General features: G+C 41.5%; 1 protein-coding gene across 2 annotated transcripts in view; it reads right to left on the bottom strand.

The window, feature by feature from the left end:
* The window catches only part of cacna1g (calcium channel, voltage-dependent, T type, alpha 1G subunit), a 360,201-nt gene that overhangs the window by 126,510 nt on the left and 210,994 nt on the right, over positions 1-22,697 (bottom strand). For both annotated transcript variants that reach the window (XM_072242528.1, XM_072242529.1), the window contains exons 19-20: positions 6,928-6,996; positions 1,217-1,401 (exon numbers count right to left, since the gene is read on the bottom strand). In XM_072242528.1, coding sequence (XP_072098629.1) covers positions 1,217-1,401; positions 6,928-6,996 — 254 coding nt within the window. The remainder of the gene's footprint in view (positions 1-1,216; positions 1,402-6,927; positions 6,997-22,697) is intronic.

The following is a 22,697-nucleotide window of genomic DNA, read 5'->3' as shown; positions in this document are numbered from 1 at the left end:
AAGGATGGTCTTTTGAGAGGTAATAATGGTGGATTTAAGGGCAGGGATACAGTGACTGGAGCCAAGCCATTAACAACACCATTTAGCTTAGAGAGTAAAAAGGGAAGTGGATAGGCGTTGGGTAAGAATTGCTCTGAAAGGCAGAAAAGGGGCCTCAAGGATGAGGTGAACTTAGACAGACTATTTGGGAAGAAAGGAATCTAGAGGAAGTTGAGAGAAAGGAATTCGCAGCACTCTCTGCAAAGTAGTCATTTGGTGTGTTGGCCATACCCTTTTGCCTGTACATGATTCATATCTCTTCAATCCCTGTATATTTATGTGTCTTTCTAACAGACTCTAAATGGCACTAACAATTCTGCTTGCACCACTCCTCCTAGCAGCTCGATCCAGGCACCTACAGATCTCTTTGGGAAAAACTTGCCCCACACATACCCTTTAAACCAGGGGTTCTCTACCTTTTTATGTCATGGACCCCAGTAGTTAACTGAGGGGTCTGTGAACCCCAGGTTTGGAACTCCTGCTTTGAACATTCTCCCTCTCACCTTAAATAGATGCTATCTAGTATTTAACATTTCTACCCTGGGAAAAAGAATATGACTGTCTACCCTATTTATGCCTCACATAATCTTGTAAATGTCTGTCAGGTTTCCTGACAGACTCCGGTGGTCCAAACTAAACAATCTCTCCTTATGGATCATGCCCTCTGATCTAGGCAGGACCCTGGTAAAACTCTTATGCAGCCTTCCTGTAATGGAGTGACCAGAAATGTACACAGTACTTTAACCAAAGTTCTACGTACTACTAAATATTAACAAGTTCCTTGCTTTTCTCTGCAATGTTGTTGGAGGTTCTTTGCTGGCTGCCTGAAAGAGAAAATGGGCATTCGTCCAAAAGGTGACACATTCATGGGTGCAGTATTACATAGGTACTGCTTTGGAGTATTAGTTCTGATTTTTGCTCAAGTCTTTGGAGTGGGCTCATTCAGCTAAACCAGATGACACCAAAGTGAGATCCATATCCCACCAAACTGGGGTAAGCACCTATATCTTCAAAGAACCTAACTAAATGCCTGATGAAAGCTGCTGGCATACATGTCCTGAATGCTGGTGACATGGGGGCTTGCAGGCCAGCAGCTTCCATTCGGGACCCCCTTCAGATCATGAGTTAAAATTGCAGCTAAACTCAGACCACCTCGGGGCACAATGCATTCAATTACCGGAGAGGCCGGAGGGTCCGCAACAGTCGAAGGACCCGCAACATTCCAAGGATCTTTGTTCCGCTGTCTGAGACCATGGAGACCAGAATATCAATGACTGATATCATCACCAGCAGCCCATCCAGAACGTTCCAAGAACTCTTGAGATAAGTCTGTGGACCAAAACAAAGGCCCATAGCCACCAGCTGCAAAGGAGATGAAGAAGGAAATGTTTACTGCTGGAGAAAAGTAACCAGTGGTAATCTCCCTAAACAAGGGATCCAAGGATGTAGAATGCATGTGCACAACTGAATAATTCTTGGCATTGTCACCTACCTGGTAGGAAGACCAAAAGCATAGAATTGTAGAGTTACCTTTGGTCCAACTTGTCCACGCTGACCCTTGGTGTTCAGCTGAGACAGTCCCCTTTTCCTATACTTAACTCATAAAACTCTAAACATTTTTTATCCATGTACCTGTCCAAATGTCTTTTTGAAGATTGTAATAGAACCCACTTCTACTACTTCCTCTGGCAGCCCATTACATATACCGACCTTCCTCTGTGAAAAAGTTGCCCCTCAGCTCTCCTTTACATCTTTCCTATCTAACTTTAGAGGGCTGCAGCAATTAGTATGCTCTGGACTAAGGATGGTGCTGAGGGGTGTTGAAGGCCTTTGTGTGAGTATGTCAGAATGGTTGGCCCCACTGGTCAAGCACTAAATGGAGCGTCTCCTTTCTTAGAGCTCTCCCTGGGAATCCCACAACCCTCACTTCTCCTACTGATTTGGGAGATTATGTTGTGTGCCACATGTTGTGATTGGGTTGCAACATTTACATTAATTGTCTGTGCTGGTAAAAATTTAAATAGATGGGACATGGTTGGGCTGCTTGACCCTGATGTTTCAGCACCTGCATCCCACCTCTGCCTTTGCTGTTGTAGAGGTTTACTTTAGTGGGAGCAAGGGCAGATAAAAATCAAAGATCAAAAATTCTAATCCCACCTCAGCAGTTTGAGGATATGAATTCAGCTTCAAAAATGAATCTGACAACAAAAAGTTAGAATCAATGAAGTTTCATGATGCTGTTGGATTGTTACAAAAATTTGGGTTTTGTCCCATTCTAGTCTAAGTGTGATCCCAAGCAGTGTGGCTTAACCTACCCAAGAACCTCCGTATCCAACACTTCACTCTTCGTAACTTCCACCATCTACAATGGATTCCTACCACTAAGCACATCTTTCCCGTCCTAAGCTACTCCCCATTTTTCTGTAGGAATAACTCTCCATGTGACTTCATTGTCCACTTGTCCCTCTGCACTTATTTCACTACTTGCACCTGTCTTTGAAAGTGGGACAAGTGCTGCACCTGCCTCTACATCACCTCCCTCACCAACATTTAAGACTCCAAACAGTCCTTCCAGGTGAGGAGACACTTCACCTGCGAATCTGTCAGGGTCATCTACTGTAGCTGGTACTCTTGGTGCAGCCGCCTTTACATTGGACTCAACCTAGATTGGGGAACTGCTTTGTTGAGCACCTCTGTTCTGTTTGCCACAAAAGGTGGAATTTCCTGGTGGCCACACCTTTCAATCTGACTTCCATTCTCACTCTGTCATGTCAGTCCATGGCCCCCTCTATTGCCATGAACAAACCACACTCAGGTTGGAGAAGTAGCACCTCATATTCTGTCTGGGTAGCCTCCAACCTGATGGAATGAGTTTCCAGTAATTTCTCACCACTCTCCCCTTTCACTCCTGTTCCATTTCCCATTCTGGTTCTCCTCTCACTCCTTCTCTTCTCATCACCTCCTCTTTCCCTTTCTTCCATGGTCCACTGTCCCCTCTTATCAGATTCCTTCTTCTTCAGCCCTTCACCTCTTCCACCTATCACTGCCCAGCTTCTTAATTCATCGGCCCTTCACCCACCCACCTCCCTGCTCACCTGGTCACACCTATCACCTGCCAGTTTATAATTATAATTCCGCTGTATCCACCTTCATATTTTGGCTTATTTCCCCATCCTTTCCAGTCCCAATGAAGAGTCTTGGCCTGAGATGTCGACTGTCTATTTCCCTCTGTATATGGTGCCTGGTTTGTTGAATCCCTCCAGCATTTTGTATGTGTGGCTTAACTCTCTTCAGAGGTGGCTTTGTGAATAACCCAGTTGTGTAATTTGCTTCTAATTATTCAAAATGAAGACCCACATAAACCTTTAATGAGAACTTTCTGCGTCTGGTTTGCCAGACAGTCTATGGGTTGGGATAAATGACTGTCTACAGCTTATGCAGAATTTGCAAATTGAGGAAAATAATCGATTCCCATTCCCTTTTAATATATGCAAATAGCAGGTATATTTTTAGGTATTCTCTTCATTGTTCATTCAAGATCTTTGGGAAATGGCTTATTCTTATTAGATGAATTTGGCTGGGGGCTGGGAACCGGAGTAATAGGGCTGAGGATGGGAATGTTGGTTTACAAGCAGGGGTAGTGTATAGATAGACTGTCAGGAAGGACAGGCAGATGATAGGGCAAAATTGAAGTCAGTGAGATGGGTTGCAGTATAAAGGGTGGACAGAATTGAAAACTGTGACAAATACAGGACTGAAGGTGTTAATATCTGAATGCACACAGTATCTGAAATAAGGTAGATGATCTTGTAGTGCAGTTAGAGATTGGCAGGTATGACATTATGAGTATCACAGAGCCATGGCTGAAAGATGATTGTAGTTGGGAGCTTAATATCAAAGGATACATAATCTATCGAATGGACAGGCGGATAGGCAGAGGAGGAGGAGGAGGAGGAGGAGGAGGAGTGGATTTGCTGGTAAAAAATGAAATCAAATCTTTAGCAAGAGGTGACATAAGATTGGAATATGTAGAATCCTTGTGGGTAGAGTTAAGAAACTGCAAGGGCAAGAGGACCCCGATAAGAGTTATTCATGGGCCTCCAAACAGTTGCCAGGATGTGGTCTACAAATTACAACGGGAGATAGAAAGAGCATGTCAAGAAGCCAATATTACATTAGCCATGGGAGAGTTCAATATGCAGATAGATTGGGAAAACCAAGTTGTTGCTGGATCCCAAGAGAGAGAAATTGTGAAATGCCTCCAAGATGGTGTTTGGGGCAGCTTGTGGTTGAGCCCACTAGGAGGATCAACAATTCTGGATTGGGTGTTGTGTAATGAACTGGATATGATCAGGGAGTTTAAGGTAAAGAAACCCTTAGGAAACAGTGATTATAATATGATAGAATTCACCCTGAAATTTGAGAGAGAGAAGCTGAACTAAGGTGTATCAGTATTACAGTAGAGTAAAGGGATATACAGAGGCATGAGAGAGGAGCTGGCTAAATTTGATTGAAAGCGAAGACTAGCAGGGATGATGGCAGACCAGCAATGGTTGGAGACTCTGGGTGCAATTTGGAAAGTGCAGAAAAGGTACATCCCAAAGAAGAGGAAGTATTCTAAAGTCAGGATGATGCAATTGTGGCTGACAAGGGAAGTCAAAACTAACATAAAAGGGAAAGACAAGGCATATAATAGAGGAAAAATTAGTGGGAGGTTATTGGATTTGGAAATTTTTAAAAGCCAACAGAAGGCAACTAAAAAACCATGGGAGGGGGAGACAAAATATGAAAGTAAGCTAGCCAATAATATCAAAAATGATACCAAACGATTTTTTCAGATATATGAAGAGTAAAAGAGAGAGATGAGAAAAAATATTGGACCACTGGAAAATGATGTTGGAGAGATAGATGTGGGGACAAGGAAATGGCGGTCGAACTGAATAACTATTTTGCATTAGTCTTCACTGTGGTAGACACAAGTAGTAAGCCGGAATTTCGAGATTGTCAGAGGGCAGAAGGGAGTGCAGTTGCTATTTCTAGGGAGATGGTCCTTGAATATCTGAAATGTCTGAAAATAGTTAAGTCACCTGGATGTGATGGACTACACCCCAGGGTTCTAAATGAGGCAGCTGAAGAGATTATGGATGCATTATTAATGATCTTTTATGAATCAATAGATTCTGGCATGGCTCTGGAGGACTGGAAAATTGCAAAATGTCACTCCACTCTTCAAGAAGGGAGGGAGGCACAAGAAAGGAAATTACAGACCAGTTAGCCTGACCTCAGTGGTTGGGAAGATGTTGGAGTCAATTGTTAAGGATGAGGTTTCGGGGTGCTTGGAGGCACATGACAAAAAAAGGCCAAAGTCAACATTGTTTCCTTAAGGAAAAATCATGCCCGACAAACCTGTTGGAATTCTTTGAAGAAATAACAAGCAGGATAGACAAAGGAAAACCGGTGGATGCTATGTACTTGGATTTTCAGAAGACCTTTGACAAGGTGCCACACAGGAGGCTGCTTATCAAGAATCTAGGGTATTACTAGAAAAATAACAGCGTGGCTAGAGCATTGGCTGATTGGCAGGAGGCAAATCGTGGGAGTAAAGTGATCCTTTTCAGATTGGCTGCCAGTGAGTAGTAGTGTTCCACAGCAGTCTGTATCTGAACTGCTTGTCAACGACTTGGATGGTGAAATTGATGGCTTTGTGGCTAGGTCTGCAGACGATACGAACATAAGTGGTGAGGCAGATATTGTTGGGGAAACTGAGACTGCAGATTTAGACAGATTAGGAGAATGGGCAAAGAGGTGGTAGATCCAATACAATATCGGGAAGTGTATGGTCATGCACTTTGGAAGAAGGAATAAAAGTGTAGACTATTTTCTAAATGGGAAGAAAATTCAAAACTCTGAGGTGCAAAGGGACTTGGGAGTACTCATGTAGGATTCCCTAAAGGTTAACTTACAGTTTCAATCAGTGGTGAGGAAGGCGAATGTAATGTTAGCATTCATTTCGGGAGGACTAGAATATAAAAGTAAGGCTGTAGGGCCATGGCTGTATAAGATGCTGGTGGGGCATCACGGAGTATTGTGAGCAGTCTTGGGCCCTTACTTAAGAAAGGATGTGCTGACATTGGAGAAGGTTCAGAGGAGGTTCACAGAAATGAAACAGGGAATGAAAGAGTTACCATATGAGCAGTGATTGAAGGCTCTGGGCCTGTAATTGCTGGAATTTAGAAGAATGAGGGGGGGATCTCATTGAAACCCATTGAATGATGAAAGGCCTGGATAGAATGGATGTGAAAAGAATGTTTCCATTGGTGGGGTGCTCTAGGTCCAAAGGGCACAGCCTCAAATTTGAGGGACAGCCATTTAGAACAGAGATGAGGAGGAGTTTCTTTCGCCAGAAGGTGGTGAATCTGTGGAAATTGTTGCCACAGGTGGCTGTGGACGCCAGGTCACTAGGTGCATTTAAGGTGGAGGGTGATATGTTCTTGATTAGTCAGGGCTTGAAAGGTTATAGCGAGAAGGCATTGAAAGGGAAATGGATCAGCCATGATGAAATGGCGGAGCAGACTCGATAGGCTGAATGGCCTAATTCTGCTCCTATATCTTATGGTCCTATGGAATTCACTATTGTGAATTAATACTTCAAGGAATTAAGAAATTAATCAAGAAGAAATTAATACTTCAATGGTTGAAAACAGCAGTTGTTATTTATACAACTCCTTGATTAAAAAATAAATGCATCTAAAATGAACAGATTGCATAGTGTATATCCAACTTGCATAGTGATTACATTACTACTGCAAAGCGTGGGGCTCTGTCACATCTAGATAATTATCAAAGGTTGGTTTAACATTTAAAAAAAACCCTAGTGATTGTGGTTACCTTTACTGCCATTTCACTCAAGAAGATCACTGTGAAGATATAGTTCGAGAGTGTCAAGAAGATCCGTTCCTTTAAGGGAAGAAAAGACTCAGTATTAGAACAATGACAAAATATTTTGGAGGTTCAAAATCTGAACTATATGTAGAAAATGTTCATAATTTTGAAGAGTTCACGTAGTATGTGTGGAGAAAAGAAAGAGATACAGGTCTGTGACCTTATGTTTTACTTAAGTATTGAAGAAGGAAAGGGGGAAGGAGGTTAAAGAACAAAAGGGAGGATTTATGATTGCCATCTATGTGCCTATTATTACCATGTATACTGTTTATTCTGAGAGCTTCACGTAAACAAGGAACTTTTTCACACCCTGGTGTATATGATAATGAACTAGTATGTATGCATATCTGAAGATGAAAGAAAGATAAACTGAATGACAAAAGTAAATGAAAGTGTGCAACAAGAAGTTATAATGGCATGAGAAAGGAGAAAGAAAGTGTGTTCATGGGAGTTGTGAATGACAATTGCAGAACTATTATCAGCCATTTCTACCAGAAATATGGTGAAAAGGGTTATAATTGGTAACATTTTAACTCAATACAGTATTTAGTCTGCAACATCATTCTTTATTCACTCATTTTAATTCCAATTCCCATTCCTGTTCCAACATTTCGGACCATGGCCTCCTCTTGTGCCAAGATGAGGCCATCCTCAGGGTGGAGGAGCAACACCTTATATTCTGACTGGGTAGTCTCCAACCTGATGGCATGGATAACAATTTCTCCTTCTGGTAAAAAAAAATCCTTGCCCCTCCCCCCTTCTTCTATTCCTCATTCCGACCCTTTACCATTTCTCAACTACCTATCATCTCCCCCTGGGACTCCTCCTCCTTCCCTTTATCCTACCGTCTACTCTCCTATCCTATCAGATTCCTTCTTCTCCAGCCCTTGACCTTTCCCACTCCCCTGGCTTCACCTATCACTTTCCAGCTAGCCTCCTTCCCGACCCTCCCCACCTTTTTATTCTAGTGTTTCCCCCCTTCCTTTCTAGTCCTGAAGAAGAGTTTGCACCCAAAATGTTGACAATTTATTCATTTCCCTAGATGCTGTTGATTAGCTGAGTTCCTCCAGCATTTTGTGCATGTTGTTTTATTCGCTCTGGCCTTCTACAAGACTTACTCCCACCTGAGAAAGTACCTGCCTGCCCTCTGAGGCAGATGCAAAATATTTCCCACAACAGCTTTCAATTAGATTATGGAATGTTCCTCAGTTAAACTTAAAATTTCAAAAGTAAACAACTGCTAGAGATTAGGCAATCGCTGAGATTATTTAAAATATTGAGCAGGTGAGGCAGCCTCTCTCTCTGTTCTAATGGTAGGTCATCAACCAAGAAGTTAATTGTGCTTTTATCTTGACAAATGCTGCCTAAATAACTAGGTATTTCTAATACATTTACTTTAGTTCTGGGGAAAAAAAATCATGTGATAATTATTTCCAGTGTTGTTCAGAACAGCTTGACTTTACACTCCCTGTTCTAGCTAAAGAAAATAGAGAAGATTTCAAAGACATTTCATTGATTCTAAAGAATTTTGGAACATCCTAATTTGTGAATGAACCTGTAAAAATGTGAGTTTTCTTTCATTCATCCCTCTTTAATCGGTACTGTATTACAAGCAGAATAAGCCCAATTGAACAGTATGAACACTGCCTTGTCTAAATTACAAATTGAAAATCAAATGATAGCAATCATAGCCATTTATCTCTGTTGCAAATGACTGTACAATGCAGGCACTGATAATGAGTTGGACATTTGCTAGAGTTAGATGAGGAATCAGAACAAAATGAAAGATTTTTATAAAGGGACATACATAACTAGCAGTGGGTGTAAGAAGAAATTAAATAGATCAATATTTACATCATGCATTAAAGTTTAAGAACAAAACATTATAAAATATACATGTAAAAGAAACTTGGGATTCACAACACTATGTAACGCAGCATTCCTCTGCAGAGGACTGGAAATATATCAATGTTAAATTAAATCAGCAGGTATTCTGTAATTTCAAAAATCGATATACCTTTTTAGATGTTAATTGCATTATGGCTGCGATATTGATATCATAGGAAAATGCCTAGATTTACAGCAATTCATTTTCCCACTTGAGACAAGAGATCTGGAAAGCTTCAAGGCTCTTTTGTGAAAGCCACAGTTTCTCAAAAAGTTGTTTCGGGATCTGTCCTGGCCTGGTCAATAAACACCAGCTGGATTTCATACTGTTTATCATCTGTTAATTCTTCACAACTGGTCCAGTTGAGGACCTGCTCCCTCTGGAAGAACAGCATTTGCTTCTGTGTTCTACCATATGTTCTTACATCTTTTGCTAGGACAATCCCCATGGCAATATTTCTGAGGCCTTTATTGCACTTAGTTCAGATTGTTCCCCTCTTTGCATTTCCTAATATAATTCTTTCCTCTTTTATCAGTGACCTTCAACAACCTTTTTTTGTTAATAAGAGTTTTGATACCCCATAGAATGCAAGTAAACTGGACACAAAGTATGACAGCAAAGAAAGTGAATACTTGTCCACCAACCACTTTTTTACTTCTGTTTCCAAGGGTAAGCACATTCCCCCACTAATTTATCTGTAACCTATAGTCATTAATATCAATTCCCCCAAATTCTCCCACCCACCTACAGTAGAGGCAATATGCAGTAGTCAACCTACTGACCAGCACATCTTTGGAACGTGGGAAGTAATCAGAACACCCAAGGAAATCAACATGGTCTCAGTGACAGAATGGAAATTCCACACAGGCAGCATTGGGGACCAGGACTAAATGGGTCAGTGGGTTTGTAAGGCAGCAGCTTAACCAGATGCACCACCTTAATGGTCCACTTATTGTCTAGCTGATGAAACTGAAACAACGTTGCATGGTGTTTTATGCAAGAGTTTAACATTTACATAGTCTTCGAATTGGTTAATAAGAATGACATTTTTAATAAATTCCCAGTTTCATTTTCCTATGGCCAGGATCGCTGAAGGCAATTCATCATTTGGGGAAAAAAAACCCTGGATTTATGGTGAGCCTGCAAATTTCAATCCTATCCTCCTCTGCCATCCCCTTTACTGCATGACAGGATTATCATAATGGTCTCAAGAGATGCAACCCCTAGTGACTGGCTGTCAGTTTAATAATAATAGGACACAGCAAAAATGCTCTGAATACATATCTATGACTCAAAAGCTGTCCAATTACATGCCAACTTATTTTAAGGCAAGCTTCATTTTGTGATTACTGTTGCTGTCTTGCCACTGAGGTAATTTGAAAAAAAAAGATTTTTTCCAACTGACTCAATAGGTAGTTTTCTCATGAGCAATGAACATAATGTGGAGGAACAGCTCATGGAAGCATTGAAAGAAGGCAGAAGTGAGTGCGATTCTCATCACTGATTCACTAATGAGAGGAACTTTAGAAGCTGACACTTTGAGTTACAGGACATACTGAAAAAATAAGCTGAACTTAAACCAATGCAGCATACTCATCCTAATGGATTGGACGTATTTTGAGGCCGTCCACTGCAAGTCATGTTCCAATAAAAAGTAGAATGGATAGATATTCATTCATATAGTTTTAAAAAAAGCCTCAGTATTTTGCTTGTGAAAAAAATAGATTAAAGCAAGAGTCAAGTAATTCTGCATATGTTTCTTTCTGTCTTAGCAGATGATACGAAACTCATTGAATCATTTTCTCTCAATATTTTGATCTCCCTGGCACACTTGTCCCTGTGGAAAGCTCACTCAAATGATGTGAATATTCATGCAACATACAAAGATCATCTGAATATTTTAATTTTACAGTTATGAAAAGTGCTGTTTCATACTTATTTATAGACCAGGTTTTACTAAGCCTGTTCTTGAAAATGTTTGAAATTGCATTCTTTATCTGTCCTATGACATCAATCATAATCTTCCATGGAAATAATTCAGAAAATGTGCAGCTCGGGTGGTGGATGGTCAGGTTGAGTTCTCCGATCTTGGCAGACTATTTGGGAACGTTTCATCACCATACGAGGAGACATCATCAGTGGGTTGTTACCTGTGGTGTGTCCTCCGAATGCTTGGCTTATCAGTTAGTTAGTTGATCATCATTACAGAAACTCACTTGTGATATAGGAAGGGGTCTCACTGCTGATTGGTTGCATAGTGTGTGTTGTGTTGTGTGGAATTTTGCCTACATTGGCTAGTGGGATTGAGGTCTACATGTCAGTTTATAGAATTGTCTACGAAAACCATACATCTAGGAATTCTCTTGCATGCTAAGTGCTTGCTTCTACCATGACTTTCACCAATGTCTAGTCGAATTTGTGCCACTTTCAATCTTCATGGGTTGAGACTAGGGAGAGTTGGTCATGCCATTTAACAGCCTCATGGATAGTTTTCTCCCAGTTTGGCCGACGTAATATTTGCTGCAGTCTCCGCATTGGATTTTGTAGACAACATTGGTCTTGTCCAATAGCTTGGTTCAGTCATGTATAAACCAACAGCAACACTGAGGCGAGTACTCTGCAGACCTAAAGAATGTGCGTACAAAATCAAATCTCAGCCAGATTTTCAATTGCTCTCCTATATGCTGATTCATCACCACCTCTGATCTGGCCAATGGCATTGATGCCATCAGCAAACTTAAATATAGCATTGGAGCTGTACTTAGAAAGTGAGTAGCACACAGCCTTGAGGTGCCCTGTACTGATGGAGATTGTGGAGGAGATGTTGTTGCCGATCTGAACTGACTGAGGTCTGCTAGTGAGAAAATCAAAGGTCCAATTGCACCCGGAGGTACTGAGGCCTTTGAAACACATGATTGAACTATTATCTATAAGGATCTGTGCACGCACACTCCAAAGTCCTTGTGTTTCTCCAGTCATCCCAATATCCTCCCAGTTATTGTACACCTCCTTGCTGCACCTCTCGAGGTGCACTACACCTCACACATTCTGTATTGAAATCCGTATGTTGCTTTTCTGTACAACTCACCAGGCCATCTACATCTTTTTATGGTAGAAATCTTTCTTTCTTACTCTCATCCACATGGCTAGTCTTTATATCATGTGTAATCTTGTTTAATGATGTCTCCTACATAAAGTGCTTTGTGGCTCATCAGTCACCAAAGAAAATCTGTGAATCAATACCCTCTGCTACTGTTGAACTAATTTTGGATAACACTTGCCGCACTCCCTTTGAAAAATGACATGGCGGGGTAATTTCTGGTGTCAGCTCAATGTCCTGATGGACCCCACAATGTGGTTGGTGAGAAAAGAGTGAAATTGGCCCTTTGACAGTGTTCTGGCTCCAGCTGCCCTCTCCAGGGGTAGATGAATACATATTTCTCTTTTAATTGTCACCCTGATTTACCCTAGTCTACATTATTGATTGTCCTGAAATGTATGACATCATAAAACACCTTACTGAAATATAGTAAATTGAACCAGGCTGCCCTTATTGATTATAAGACCATAAGACAAAGGAGCAGAAGTCGGCCATTTGGCCCATCGAGTCTGCTTCGCCATTTTATCATGAGCTGATCCATTCTCCCATTTAGTCACACTCCCCTGCCTTCTCACCATAACCTTTGATGCCCCGGCTACTCAGATACCTATCAATCTCTGCCTTAAATACTCCCAATGACTTGGCTTCCACTGCTGCCCATGGCAAGAAATTCCATAGATTCACCACCCCTTGGCTAAAAAAATTTCTTTGCATATCTGTTCTGAATGGACGCCCTTCAATCCTTAAGTCATGCCCTCTCGTACTAGAGTCCCCCATCATGGGAAACAGCTTTGCCACATCCTCTCTGTCCATGCCTTTCAACATTCAAAATGTTTCTATGAGGTCTCCCCTCATTCCTCTAAACTCCAAAGAATACAGTCCAAGAGCAGACAAACGTTCCTCATATGTTAACCCTCTCATTCCCGGAATCATTCTGGTGAATCTTCTCTGTACCCTCTCCAACGCCAGCAAATCCTTTCTTAAATAAGGAGACCAAAACTGCCCACAGTACTCCAAGTGAGGTCTCAGCAGCGCCTTCTAGAGCCTCAACGTCACATCCCTGCTCCTATATGCTATTCCTCTAGAAATGAATGCCAACATTGTATTCACCTTCTTCACCATCGACTCAACCTGTAAGTTAACCTTAAGTGTATCCTGCACGAGGACTCCCAAGTCCCGTTGTGTCTCAGAACTTTGAATTCTCTCCCCATTTAAATATAGTCTGCCCATTTATTTCTCCTGCCAAGGTGCATAACCATACACTTCCCAACATTGTATTTCATTTGCCACTTCTGTGTCCATTCTTCCAATCTATCCAAGTCTCTCTGCAGACTCTCCATTTCCTCAGCACTACTGGCCCCTCCACCTACCTTTGTATCATCAGCAAACTTAGCCACAAAGCCATCTATTCCATAATCCAAATCGTTGATGTACAATGTAAAAAGAAGCAGCCCCAACACGGACCCCTGTGGAACACCACTGGTAACCGGCAGCCAACCAGAATAGGATCCCTTTATTCCCACTCTCTGTTTCCTGCCAATCAGCCAACGCTCTATCCATGTATATAACTTTCCCGTAATTCCATGGGGTCTTATCTTGTTAAGCAGCCTCATGTGTGGCACATTGTCAAAGGTCTTCTGAAAATCCAAATATACAACATCCACTGCATCTCCCTCATCTAGCCTACTTGTAATTTCCTCAAAAAATTGTAATAGATTTGTCAGGTAGGATTTTCCTTTAAGGAAACCATGCTGAGTTCTGCCTATCTTGTCATATGCCTCCAGGTATCCGTAACCTCATCCTTGACAATCAACTCCAACAACTTCCCAACCAGTGATGTCAAGCTAACAGGTCTATAATTTCCTTTTTGCTTCCTTGCCCCCTTCTTAAATAGCGGAGTGACATTTGCAATCTTCCAGTCCTCTGGAACCATGCCAGAATCCATCGATTTTTGAAAGATCATTGCTAATGCCTCCTCAATCTCCACAGCTACTTCCTTCAGAATACGAGGGTGTATTCCATCTGGTCCGGGAGATTTATCTACCTTTAGACTATTCAGCTTCCTGAGTACTTTCTCTGTCGTAATTGTGACTACGCACACTTCTCTTCCCTGCCACCCTTGAGTGTCCGGTATACTGCTGATGTCTTCCTCAGTGAAGACTGATGCAAAATACTTGTTCAGTTCCTCCGCCATCTCCTTATCTCCCATTACAATTTCTCCAGCATCATTTTCTATCGGTCCTATATCTACTGTCACCTGTCTTTTACTCTTTATATACTTGCAAAAGCTTTTAGTATCCTCTTTGACATTATTTGCTAGCTTCCTTTCAAGCTTCATCTTTTCCCTCTTAATGACCTTCTTAGTTTCCTTTTGTAAGCTTTTAAAAACTTCCCAATCCTCTGTCTTCCCACTAATCTTTGCTTCCTTGTATGCCCTCTCCTTTGCTTTAACTTTGGCTTTCACTTCTCTTGTCAGCCACGGTTGCATCCTTTTTCCATTCGAAAATTTCTTCTTTTTTGGAAAATACCTGTCTTGCACCTTCCTCACTTCTCGCATAAACTCCAGCCACTGCTGTTTTGCCATCCTTCCCGCTAGTATCCCTTTCCAGTCAACTTTGGCCAGTTCCTCTCTCATGCCACTGTAATTTCCTTTACTCCACTGAAATACCGACATATCGGATCTCGGCCTCTCTTTTTCAAATTTCACAGTGAATTGAATCATATTATGATCACTGCCTCCTAAGGATCCTTCACCTCAATCTCTCTAATCACCTCTGGTTCATTACACAATACCCAATCCAGTACAGCAGATCCCCTAGTGGGCTCAACAACAAGCTGTTCTAAAAAGCCATCTCGCAGACATTCTACAAATTCTCTCTCTTGAGATCTGAATGCCAACCTAATTTTCCTAATCCACTTGCATGTTAAAATTCCCCACCATTATCATAACACTGTCCTTCTGACAAGCCTTTTCTACTTCCTGTTGTAATTTGTAGTTCACATCACTGCAGCTGTTTGGAGGCCTGTAGATAACTGCCATCAGGGTCCTTTTACCCCTGCGATTTCTTAGCTCAACCCATAAAGATTCTGCAACTTCTGATCCTATGTCACCTCTTTCTAATGACTTGATATCACTTTTTACCAATAAAGCCATGCCACCCCCTCTGCCTACCTGCCTATCCTTCCGATACACCGTGTATCCTTGGACATTCAGCTCCCAGAGACATGTATCCTTTAGCCACGTCTTAGTGATGGCCACAATATCATACCTGCCAATCTGTAGCTGTACGACAAGAACATCCACCTTATTTCTTATGTTGCGTGCATTTAAGTATAACACCTTAAGACCAGTATTTGGTACTTTTTGCTTTGATTGCACTGCAACTCATCCCAATGGCTGCAAATTTGCCCCATCACCTGCCTGTCTTTCCTGACATCTTTACTGCTCACTATCTTAGATTTATTTTTGTTTTCTCCTTCCTCCGCTCTATCATTCTGGTTCCCATCCCCCCGCCAAATTACTTTAAACCCTCCCTAACAGCTCTATTAAACTTTCCCGCCAGGATATCGGTCCCCTTCGGGTTCAGGTGTAACCTGTCCTTTTTGAACAGGTCATACTTCCCCCAGAAGAGATCCCAATGATCCAGGAATCCGAAGCCCTGTCCCCTGCACCAGTCTCTCAGCCATGCATTCATCTGCCTGATCCTACTATTCTTGCCCTCGCTAGCACGTGGCACAGGTATCAATCCCGAGATTACTACCCTGGAGGTCCTGCTTCTCAGCTTCCTTCTTAACTCCCGGAAATCTCTCCTCAGGACCTCCTCCCTTCTCCTATCTATGTTACTGGTACCAGCATGTACCAAGACAACTGGCTGTTCACCCTCTCCCTTCAGAATATTCTGGACCCAATCTGAGACATCCCGTACCCTGGCACCTGGGAGGCAACACACCATGCGGGTATCTCTATCAGGCTCACAGAGTCTCCTGTCTGTTCCCCTGACTATGGAATTCCCTTTGACTACCGCATTCATCTTCTCCCTCCTTCCCTCCTGCACAACAGCGCCAGGCTCAGTGCCAGAGACCCGGTCACCATGGGCGTCCCCTGTCACGTCATCCCTCTCAACAGCATCCAGAACAAGATACTTGTTGCTGAGGGGGACAGCTACAGGGGTGCTCTCCACTATCCGGGTATTTTCCTTCCCTCTCCTGACGGTCACCCAGTTTTCTGATGCCTGTAGCCTAGGGATGACTACCTCCCTGTAGCTCCCGTCTATCACCTCTTCACTTTCCCTAATAAGCAGTAGGTCATTAAGCTGCAGCTCCAGATCCCTAACACGGTCTCTGAAGAGCTGCATCTCGGTGCACTTGGCAGAGATGTGGCCATCATGTTGATAAGTGTGCTACTTTTGAGTTGGTAACATTACTCAGGTCACCAACTCAAAAAATACAATTATATTACTCAGACCAAGATTTCCCTTAACAAATCCATGCTGAAAGTCCCTGAATAATTTGTGTCTTTCTGAATCAAAGTTTGCACTTTCCCTCAGGATTGATTCTAATAATCTGCTCACCACTGAAATTAAACTAAGCCGCTTGTAATTACAATTTATCCTGTACTTCTCTGTTGAGTAACAGTACAATAGCAATTCTCCAATCCTATAGTATCACACCTGTAGACACTGCTGGTTTAAAGTGGAAGTTGGAGCCTTTGCATTTCCTACCTTTCTACTTTGAACAATTTTCATTCAGGTCTTCAAGGTTACTCAACCGCAAAGATGTGAAATCTCTATTACTATGTTCAGCCAATCTAATATTCAAGCACCTCCTACATAAATACAAATTCAGAATCAGCCCATTCCATCATAAATCTGCTCAATCCCAACCACAATCATTCTTACATTTTTGGTCCCTAATTGGTCCCTTGTTATTTTCTTGCTCTTCAGAATATTCATGGATATGCCTTCATTTTGCTTGCTACTACCTCTCCAATATTTGCTTCCAAACCAAGCTGCCTCACAGCATTGATTACTTTTCCAATGCTTACCTCCTTAGCTTTTCCATTTCCTGTTTACTTTACTGTGCTTTCTTCATAACCCACTGTTTAGGCTGCAAGTTTGCAAAAAACTGTTTGGATTGCACTTGGAATATTGTTTCCAGTTGTGGTCACCACATTATCAGAAGGATGTGATGGTTGTGGAGAAAGTACTGAGGAGATTCACCACTACGTTGTCTGGATTGGAGTACCTTAGTTGTTTAGGCTGGGCTTATTTTCCCTGGAGCAGAGAAGACCAAGAGTGACCATATAGAAATATATACGTAAGATTATGAGAGACATTGATAAGATAGATAATCAAAATCTTTTTTCATGGTAAGGTTATTAAAAACAAGAAGGTACACATTTTAAAGAGGATCTGAGTGGTAATTTGTTTTATTCTAGTCACTGATCTTGGGTATGTGCTGCAAAGTAATGCTAGAATCAAATACAATCATTATGCTTCAGATACATTTAGACAGACACTCAAATATGTAAGGCATGAGATAATTTGGTCCAAATGCAGGCAAAAGGGATTGGTGTAAATGGGCAAAAAGGTCAACAAGGACGTGATGGGCCGAAGGGCTAGCTTCTGTTCAACTCTTTGACTTTATGATGAAAATTCAACTACAATAGCCCGCATCTTGTCAAAGAGGCTTAAGGTATACCCAAAATTGGGCTGCGAGTCTCATGAACTTTTCCCCAGGACTTCTCATTTTTGCAGCTGTGCCTGGCGTCCCCAGGTCACCTTTTGGAGGGATGCAGGGAGGGGTCAAAGAACAATTGTAGAGTAGAGAGGAAATGGTGGGAAAAGAAGGATGGTGTGCTTAAGAGAGGATTGCTTGAGTGATCAATTCTTATAGGAATCCAATGTGCTTGGTAGACAAAGAGAGTAATCCCCAACACCAAGGCCATGCTTTCTTCTTGCTGCTGCTATCAGGTAGAAGGTACAAGGGCCTCAGGATTCGCATCACCAAGTTCCAGAACAGTTACTACCCCATAGCCATCAAGCGCTTGAACAAAAGCGGATAACTACACTCACTTGCCCATCCATTGAGTGTGTTATTATGTCTGTACATAATAAAGAACTTCGGTTCCCAGTAGGGAACTGGAAGCGACGTTGGTGGACTGGGAGTGAGCTAGAAGTTATGACTGTCTCATGTTGATAAATGTGCTGCCATTTGAAAACCCATGCAAAGTTTGTCTTTTATCAAGAACATAACATGGTGTCAGAAGTCAGTGTGATTTCTGAAAATGGAGCGTAACTGAATACCGTGAGTGACTAAGAAAGAGGCACTAGGTTCCAACTGAGAGAGCTGCTGGCAAGAGAGCACCCTGTCTTAAAGTTCACCAAGAGATTCAGGTGAAAGAAGCCTGAAAAATTCTGTTATGGATAACCCAAGTCCACCTATACCTATGCAGTTTGCTGGCAACCTAACTGATATAACTGGAAATACTTCAAACAGCGATTCAATATATACTTAGCAGCAAGTAGAGCCAGAGGTGCAGATGAAAAATTGAAAGCCTCTATCCTTCTACATGTAATTGATGAAGATGCTTTGGGCATGTACAACAGCTTTCAAATTCATAAGTCTTTACATTGGACACTGATGACAAAATTTGCTGAGTATTTTGCCCCAAGTAAAAACATCACATTTGAAAGATATAAATTCTTCTCCTGCAAGCAGAAACAAAGTGTTAGCTTTGACCAATATTTAGCTGAGCTTCACACACTGAATAAATCCTATGAATCTGGAGATTTGAGAGACTCACTAGTCAGAGACAAAATAATTTGTGGAATTCCAGATAATGGGCTCAGAGAAAAAAATTTAATGCTAGGAAAGGCTGTGAAAATGTGTAGGGCAGCAAAGGACATATGAGCACAAGCTAAGGAGCTGCATAGAGCAGAAACAACAGTGTATGCTGTGAAAGCAGAAAAGCAGAACACAAGGCATTTCCCAAGTCAACAGAACAGCAAGGAGATAGGTTCAAACAGCAAATGTGGAGGTAGGCATTTCCCAAAGAAGTGTCTTGCTTATGTAAAGTCCTGTAATAATTGTGGGAAGAAGAATCATTTTTCAAGGTGCTGCAAAGCTGGGGCTACCAAAAGAGAGGTGCACACGGTTGATGAGGAAATGGAGGAAGTCTTTGTAGATTCTCTTCAAACTGCTGGTGCTGGTAAAACAGAATGGATTGTTCCAGTGACTGTGAATGAGACAGCAATTTCATCCAAGCTGGGCAATGGAGCCCATGTGAATCTATTGTCCTTGGATGATTACAGGACCCTCAAAGCAAACAGCAAGATTTACTCAGTGAAGTTAAAGGTGGCAGGCTACAGTGGAGAGAGCGTTCCAGCACAAGGGGGCTGTATAGTGACCTTCAAGCACAAGGGACAGCACCTAAAGGCACAGCTACTTGTAGATTGTAGAAAAGTGAGTACAGCCAATTTTAAGTCTAACTGCATATGAAAGGCTCAACCTGGAGAAAAGAGTTTTTGTAGTGGCTTCACAGACCAAATGTGATGAGGTAACACTTAATAAATATGCAGATGTCTTTGAGGGACTCGGATACTTACCTGATTCAACTCAAGAAACTAGTAACAGCATCCCTGAGGGCTCGAGAGGTTATGCAAGAGAAGCACAAGAACTCCACCTTCCATAGACATCCCTACCAGCTACACCAGCATGACAGTCAGGATGCCAGTGCTGAACAGAACGATCATGATGAAGTCTTGCTTCCTCATCATGCAGCTTTGGTTCAAAATCTGTCTCTCATCGATTTCCAGTTAAAGACAGAAAATCAAAAATATTTCCACGATCCTCTTTGAAGTTGAAGAGGAAGAATAAAGAGGAAGGTGGGGAGACCCCAAAGATCAGAACAACAACAACAGTTCAACACAAACCAACAGGAGGAGATGCTATCTATGATACGTGGTTAACAGAAGGAGCTCAATGAATTGAGACAGAATCAGTTGGAACTTGTGCAAAGGTTCGCTGATCACATAGATGTAATTCAGGGCTCCATTGTGAGGCTTGTGGAGCAAATTATGGCCCCACAGCAAGAGACAAACAGATAGAATTTTGGCAGAAGGATGTGAAAGAAATGAACATGTAAATCATTGTTCTCAAAAGGACACTAATATTAATGCAGCAAATAAAAGCAAGACATCCGTAAATACAAATAGCTGACTAAAAAGGATGATTAAACCACCTCGGAGACTGAATGAGAGTAGCTGAGTGAGTAGGGGAATGTATTTGCTCATTACAATTGAAGTTAATTTAAATAGCTATGTTAGAATGCATTATTGTGTCTTGCAGTTTATGGGGACATACTATTGTGTTTGTTTCCTTTAAAGTGGGAAGATCTGTCAGTATGTCTGTACATAATAAAGAATTTCATTTCCCAGTGTGCAATGCAGATGATTCACCCAGAACCTGGAAGTGACATCAGTGAGCAACACACACAATGCTGGAGCAACTCAATCATTGCCCGAAATATCGACTCTACTCTTTTCCATAGATGCTGCCTGGCCTGCTGAGTTCCTCCAGCATTTTGTGTGTGTTGCTTGCATTTCCAGCATCTGCAGATTTTCTTGTTAGTGATGTTGGTGAACTGGGAGCACATGCTAAAGTGTGAAGCTAGAAGCCATGACTATCTCATGTTAATAAATGTGTTACCATTTGAAAACCCATGCAATGTTTGTCTTTTATCAAGAACAAACATAACATTGAGCTGCTTCCACAACCAATGATCTCACTTTAAAAACACTTCATCTTTTTACCTCATGTTCACATTATTTATTGCTATTTATTTATATTTTCATTTGCACAATTTGTTGTCTTCTGCACTCTACATGATCATTCATTGATCCTGTTATAGTTACCATTCTATAGATTTGCTGAGCATACCCACGGGAAAATGATTCTCAGGGTTGTATATGGTGACATATGTGTACTTTGATAATAAAAGTTAGTTTGAACTTTGAGTGGAAACTGCCTCTGACGCTACTCTGGTTGCAACTGCCGATTTCTGGACTGGCTGAATAAGCAATTTAATTTTAAATTGCATCTGTTCTGTTAATAAGCTTTGTTATTGATTGCCCTGTCATTCATTGCATGTGTTATGGCACCTTTTAGTTTTTAAATAACTCAGAATCTAACGTGTGGATGATGTGCTCTCAGTTTTGGCATGCATTCATGGATATTTGGGTATCCTTTGTCAATAATCTCACCTGCTATGCTCAGTTTTGACAGGAAGTTTAGGAAATAACAGGGAAGAACTCATAGTTCATATTGCCCCCATGGAACAGTCTGTCTAAGTATGTACACTGATTAAGTTCACTGGTCAAGAAACCGGATGTTGAATATAGCTATGTACCAAGTAATGCAGTACTTTCAGATGTAAAATCTTGCATTTATATTGTGTCTAAAGTGTAGAAAGTCATCCCAATTATCAGTTGTAATACAGAAGATAACAATCTTACCTAGATATACTGGAAATCTGAATGTAGAATCTAGGCCAAAATTGCTGGAGATACTTTCAAACTGAGCTCCTTTCTGCTCTCTTAGGTGGATATAACAGACCATACCACAACATTTTTAAGAAGATCTTGGAGGTGTTCCTTCTCAGAACCATAGCAAATGTTTATTCCTTAAATTGCTAGCTATTTGTTTAAAATCACATAACTGCTCATGTGTTTTTGCTGTGCACATATTGCCCATGGTGTTTTGTCCATACAATGGTATCTATATTTCCAAGTTAAATAAATCATTGGTGTAAAGCACTTTGGGATGTTGTGAGATGATGTAAGTTGCTACACAAACATAAAGCTTTTTCACTAAACTGCAATCAGGCAAAAATTGCCTTCAGAAAATGATTGAAAAAAGACAGGGACAAGGTGAGGTGGGAGGAAGAAAATGATCCTGTTCAACTGTGATCATCCTTGCATAGGTAGAGCTGGTTAACAGTTTGATTAAAGCTTGGTTTGCATGAGAAAGCCTTCAGCTGCAACCAATTAATACTTGGCTTCCCGATCCAGCGTGTTGTGTGTAGCTATCTCAGGCTTCAGTTCCTTGACCATCTCTCAAAAGCTTGCGTGCAGACCATGGAGAATTCCCTCAAAACACTAAGGGAAGTATTGGAGGAATTTCCAAGGAAATGCTGCTGTCAGACTATAAGTTGGCATGAAGTCAATGAATCCTCAGAACAGTATCTTTTTCTTTCCCTGCTTCTTGATCTCCTTCTGGCCTTTAATATAATGAAGTGATAGCATATTGAGGCAGAGGGAGTGAATAACAGAAAGCTGTCTTTCCAAATAGGCCCCTCCAAATGACTGCTGATGGATTTTTCAGATTATTTGTATTAACAGAAGAGTTTATTTGAGAGAGATGTCCTGTACTTCTCACATTTCCTTACACAGATGGAGATTATTTGGCCAAGCCAGGTTTCATACCACACCCATCAGTCCTATTCCCCTACTTGCCTACCTCCAAGCTATTCCCTATCACAAACCATCTTTAACCTCCTGCCATTCAGCTCTACTAGAAACATTTTGAAGTAGGCCATTTAACCCAGCAGGATGCCTTTGGGCTGACAGAGCAAACCAGAGCATCTGGTGGAAAAAGTTTATGGTGACAGGGAGAGCTCTACGCGGACCTATAAGGTCAGGATAAATTGCGACAGCTGGGCGGAAGCAG

This window comes from Mobula birostris, chromosome 24 (genome assembly GCF_030028105.1).
Source record: "Mobula birostris isolate sMobBir1 chromosome 24, sMobBir1.hap1, whole genome shotgun sequence".
Taxonomy (NCBI): Eukaryota; Metazoa; Chordata; class Chondrichthyes; order Myliobatiformes; family Myliobatidae; genus Mobula; species Mobula birostris.
Note: the sequence above shows the minus strand (reverse complement) of the source record. Positions and strands in the feature narration are given on the sequence as shown.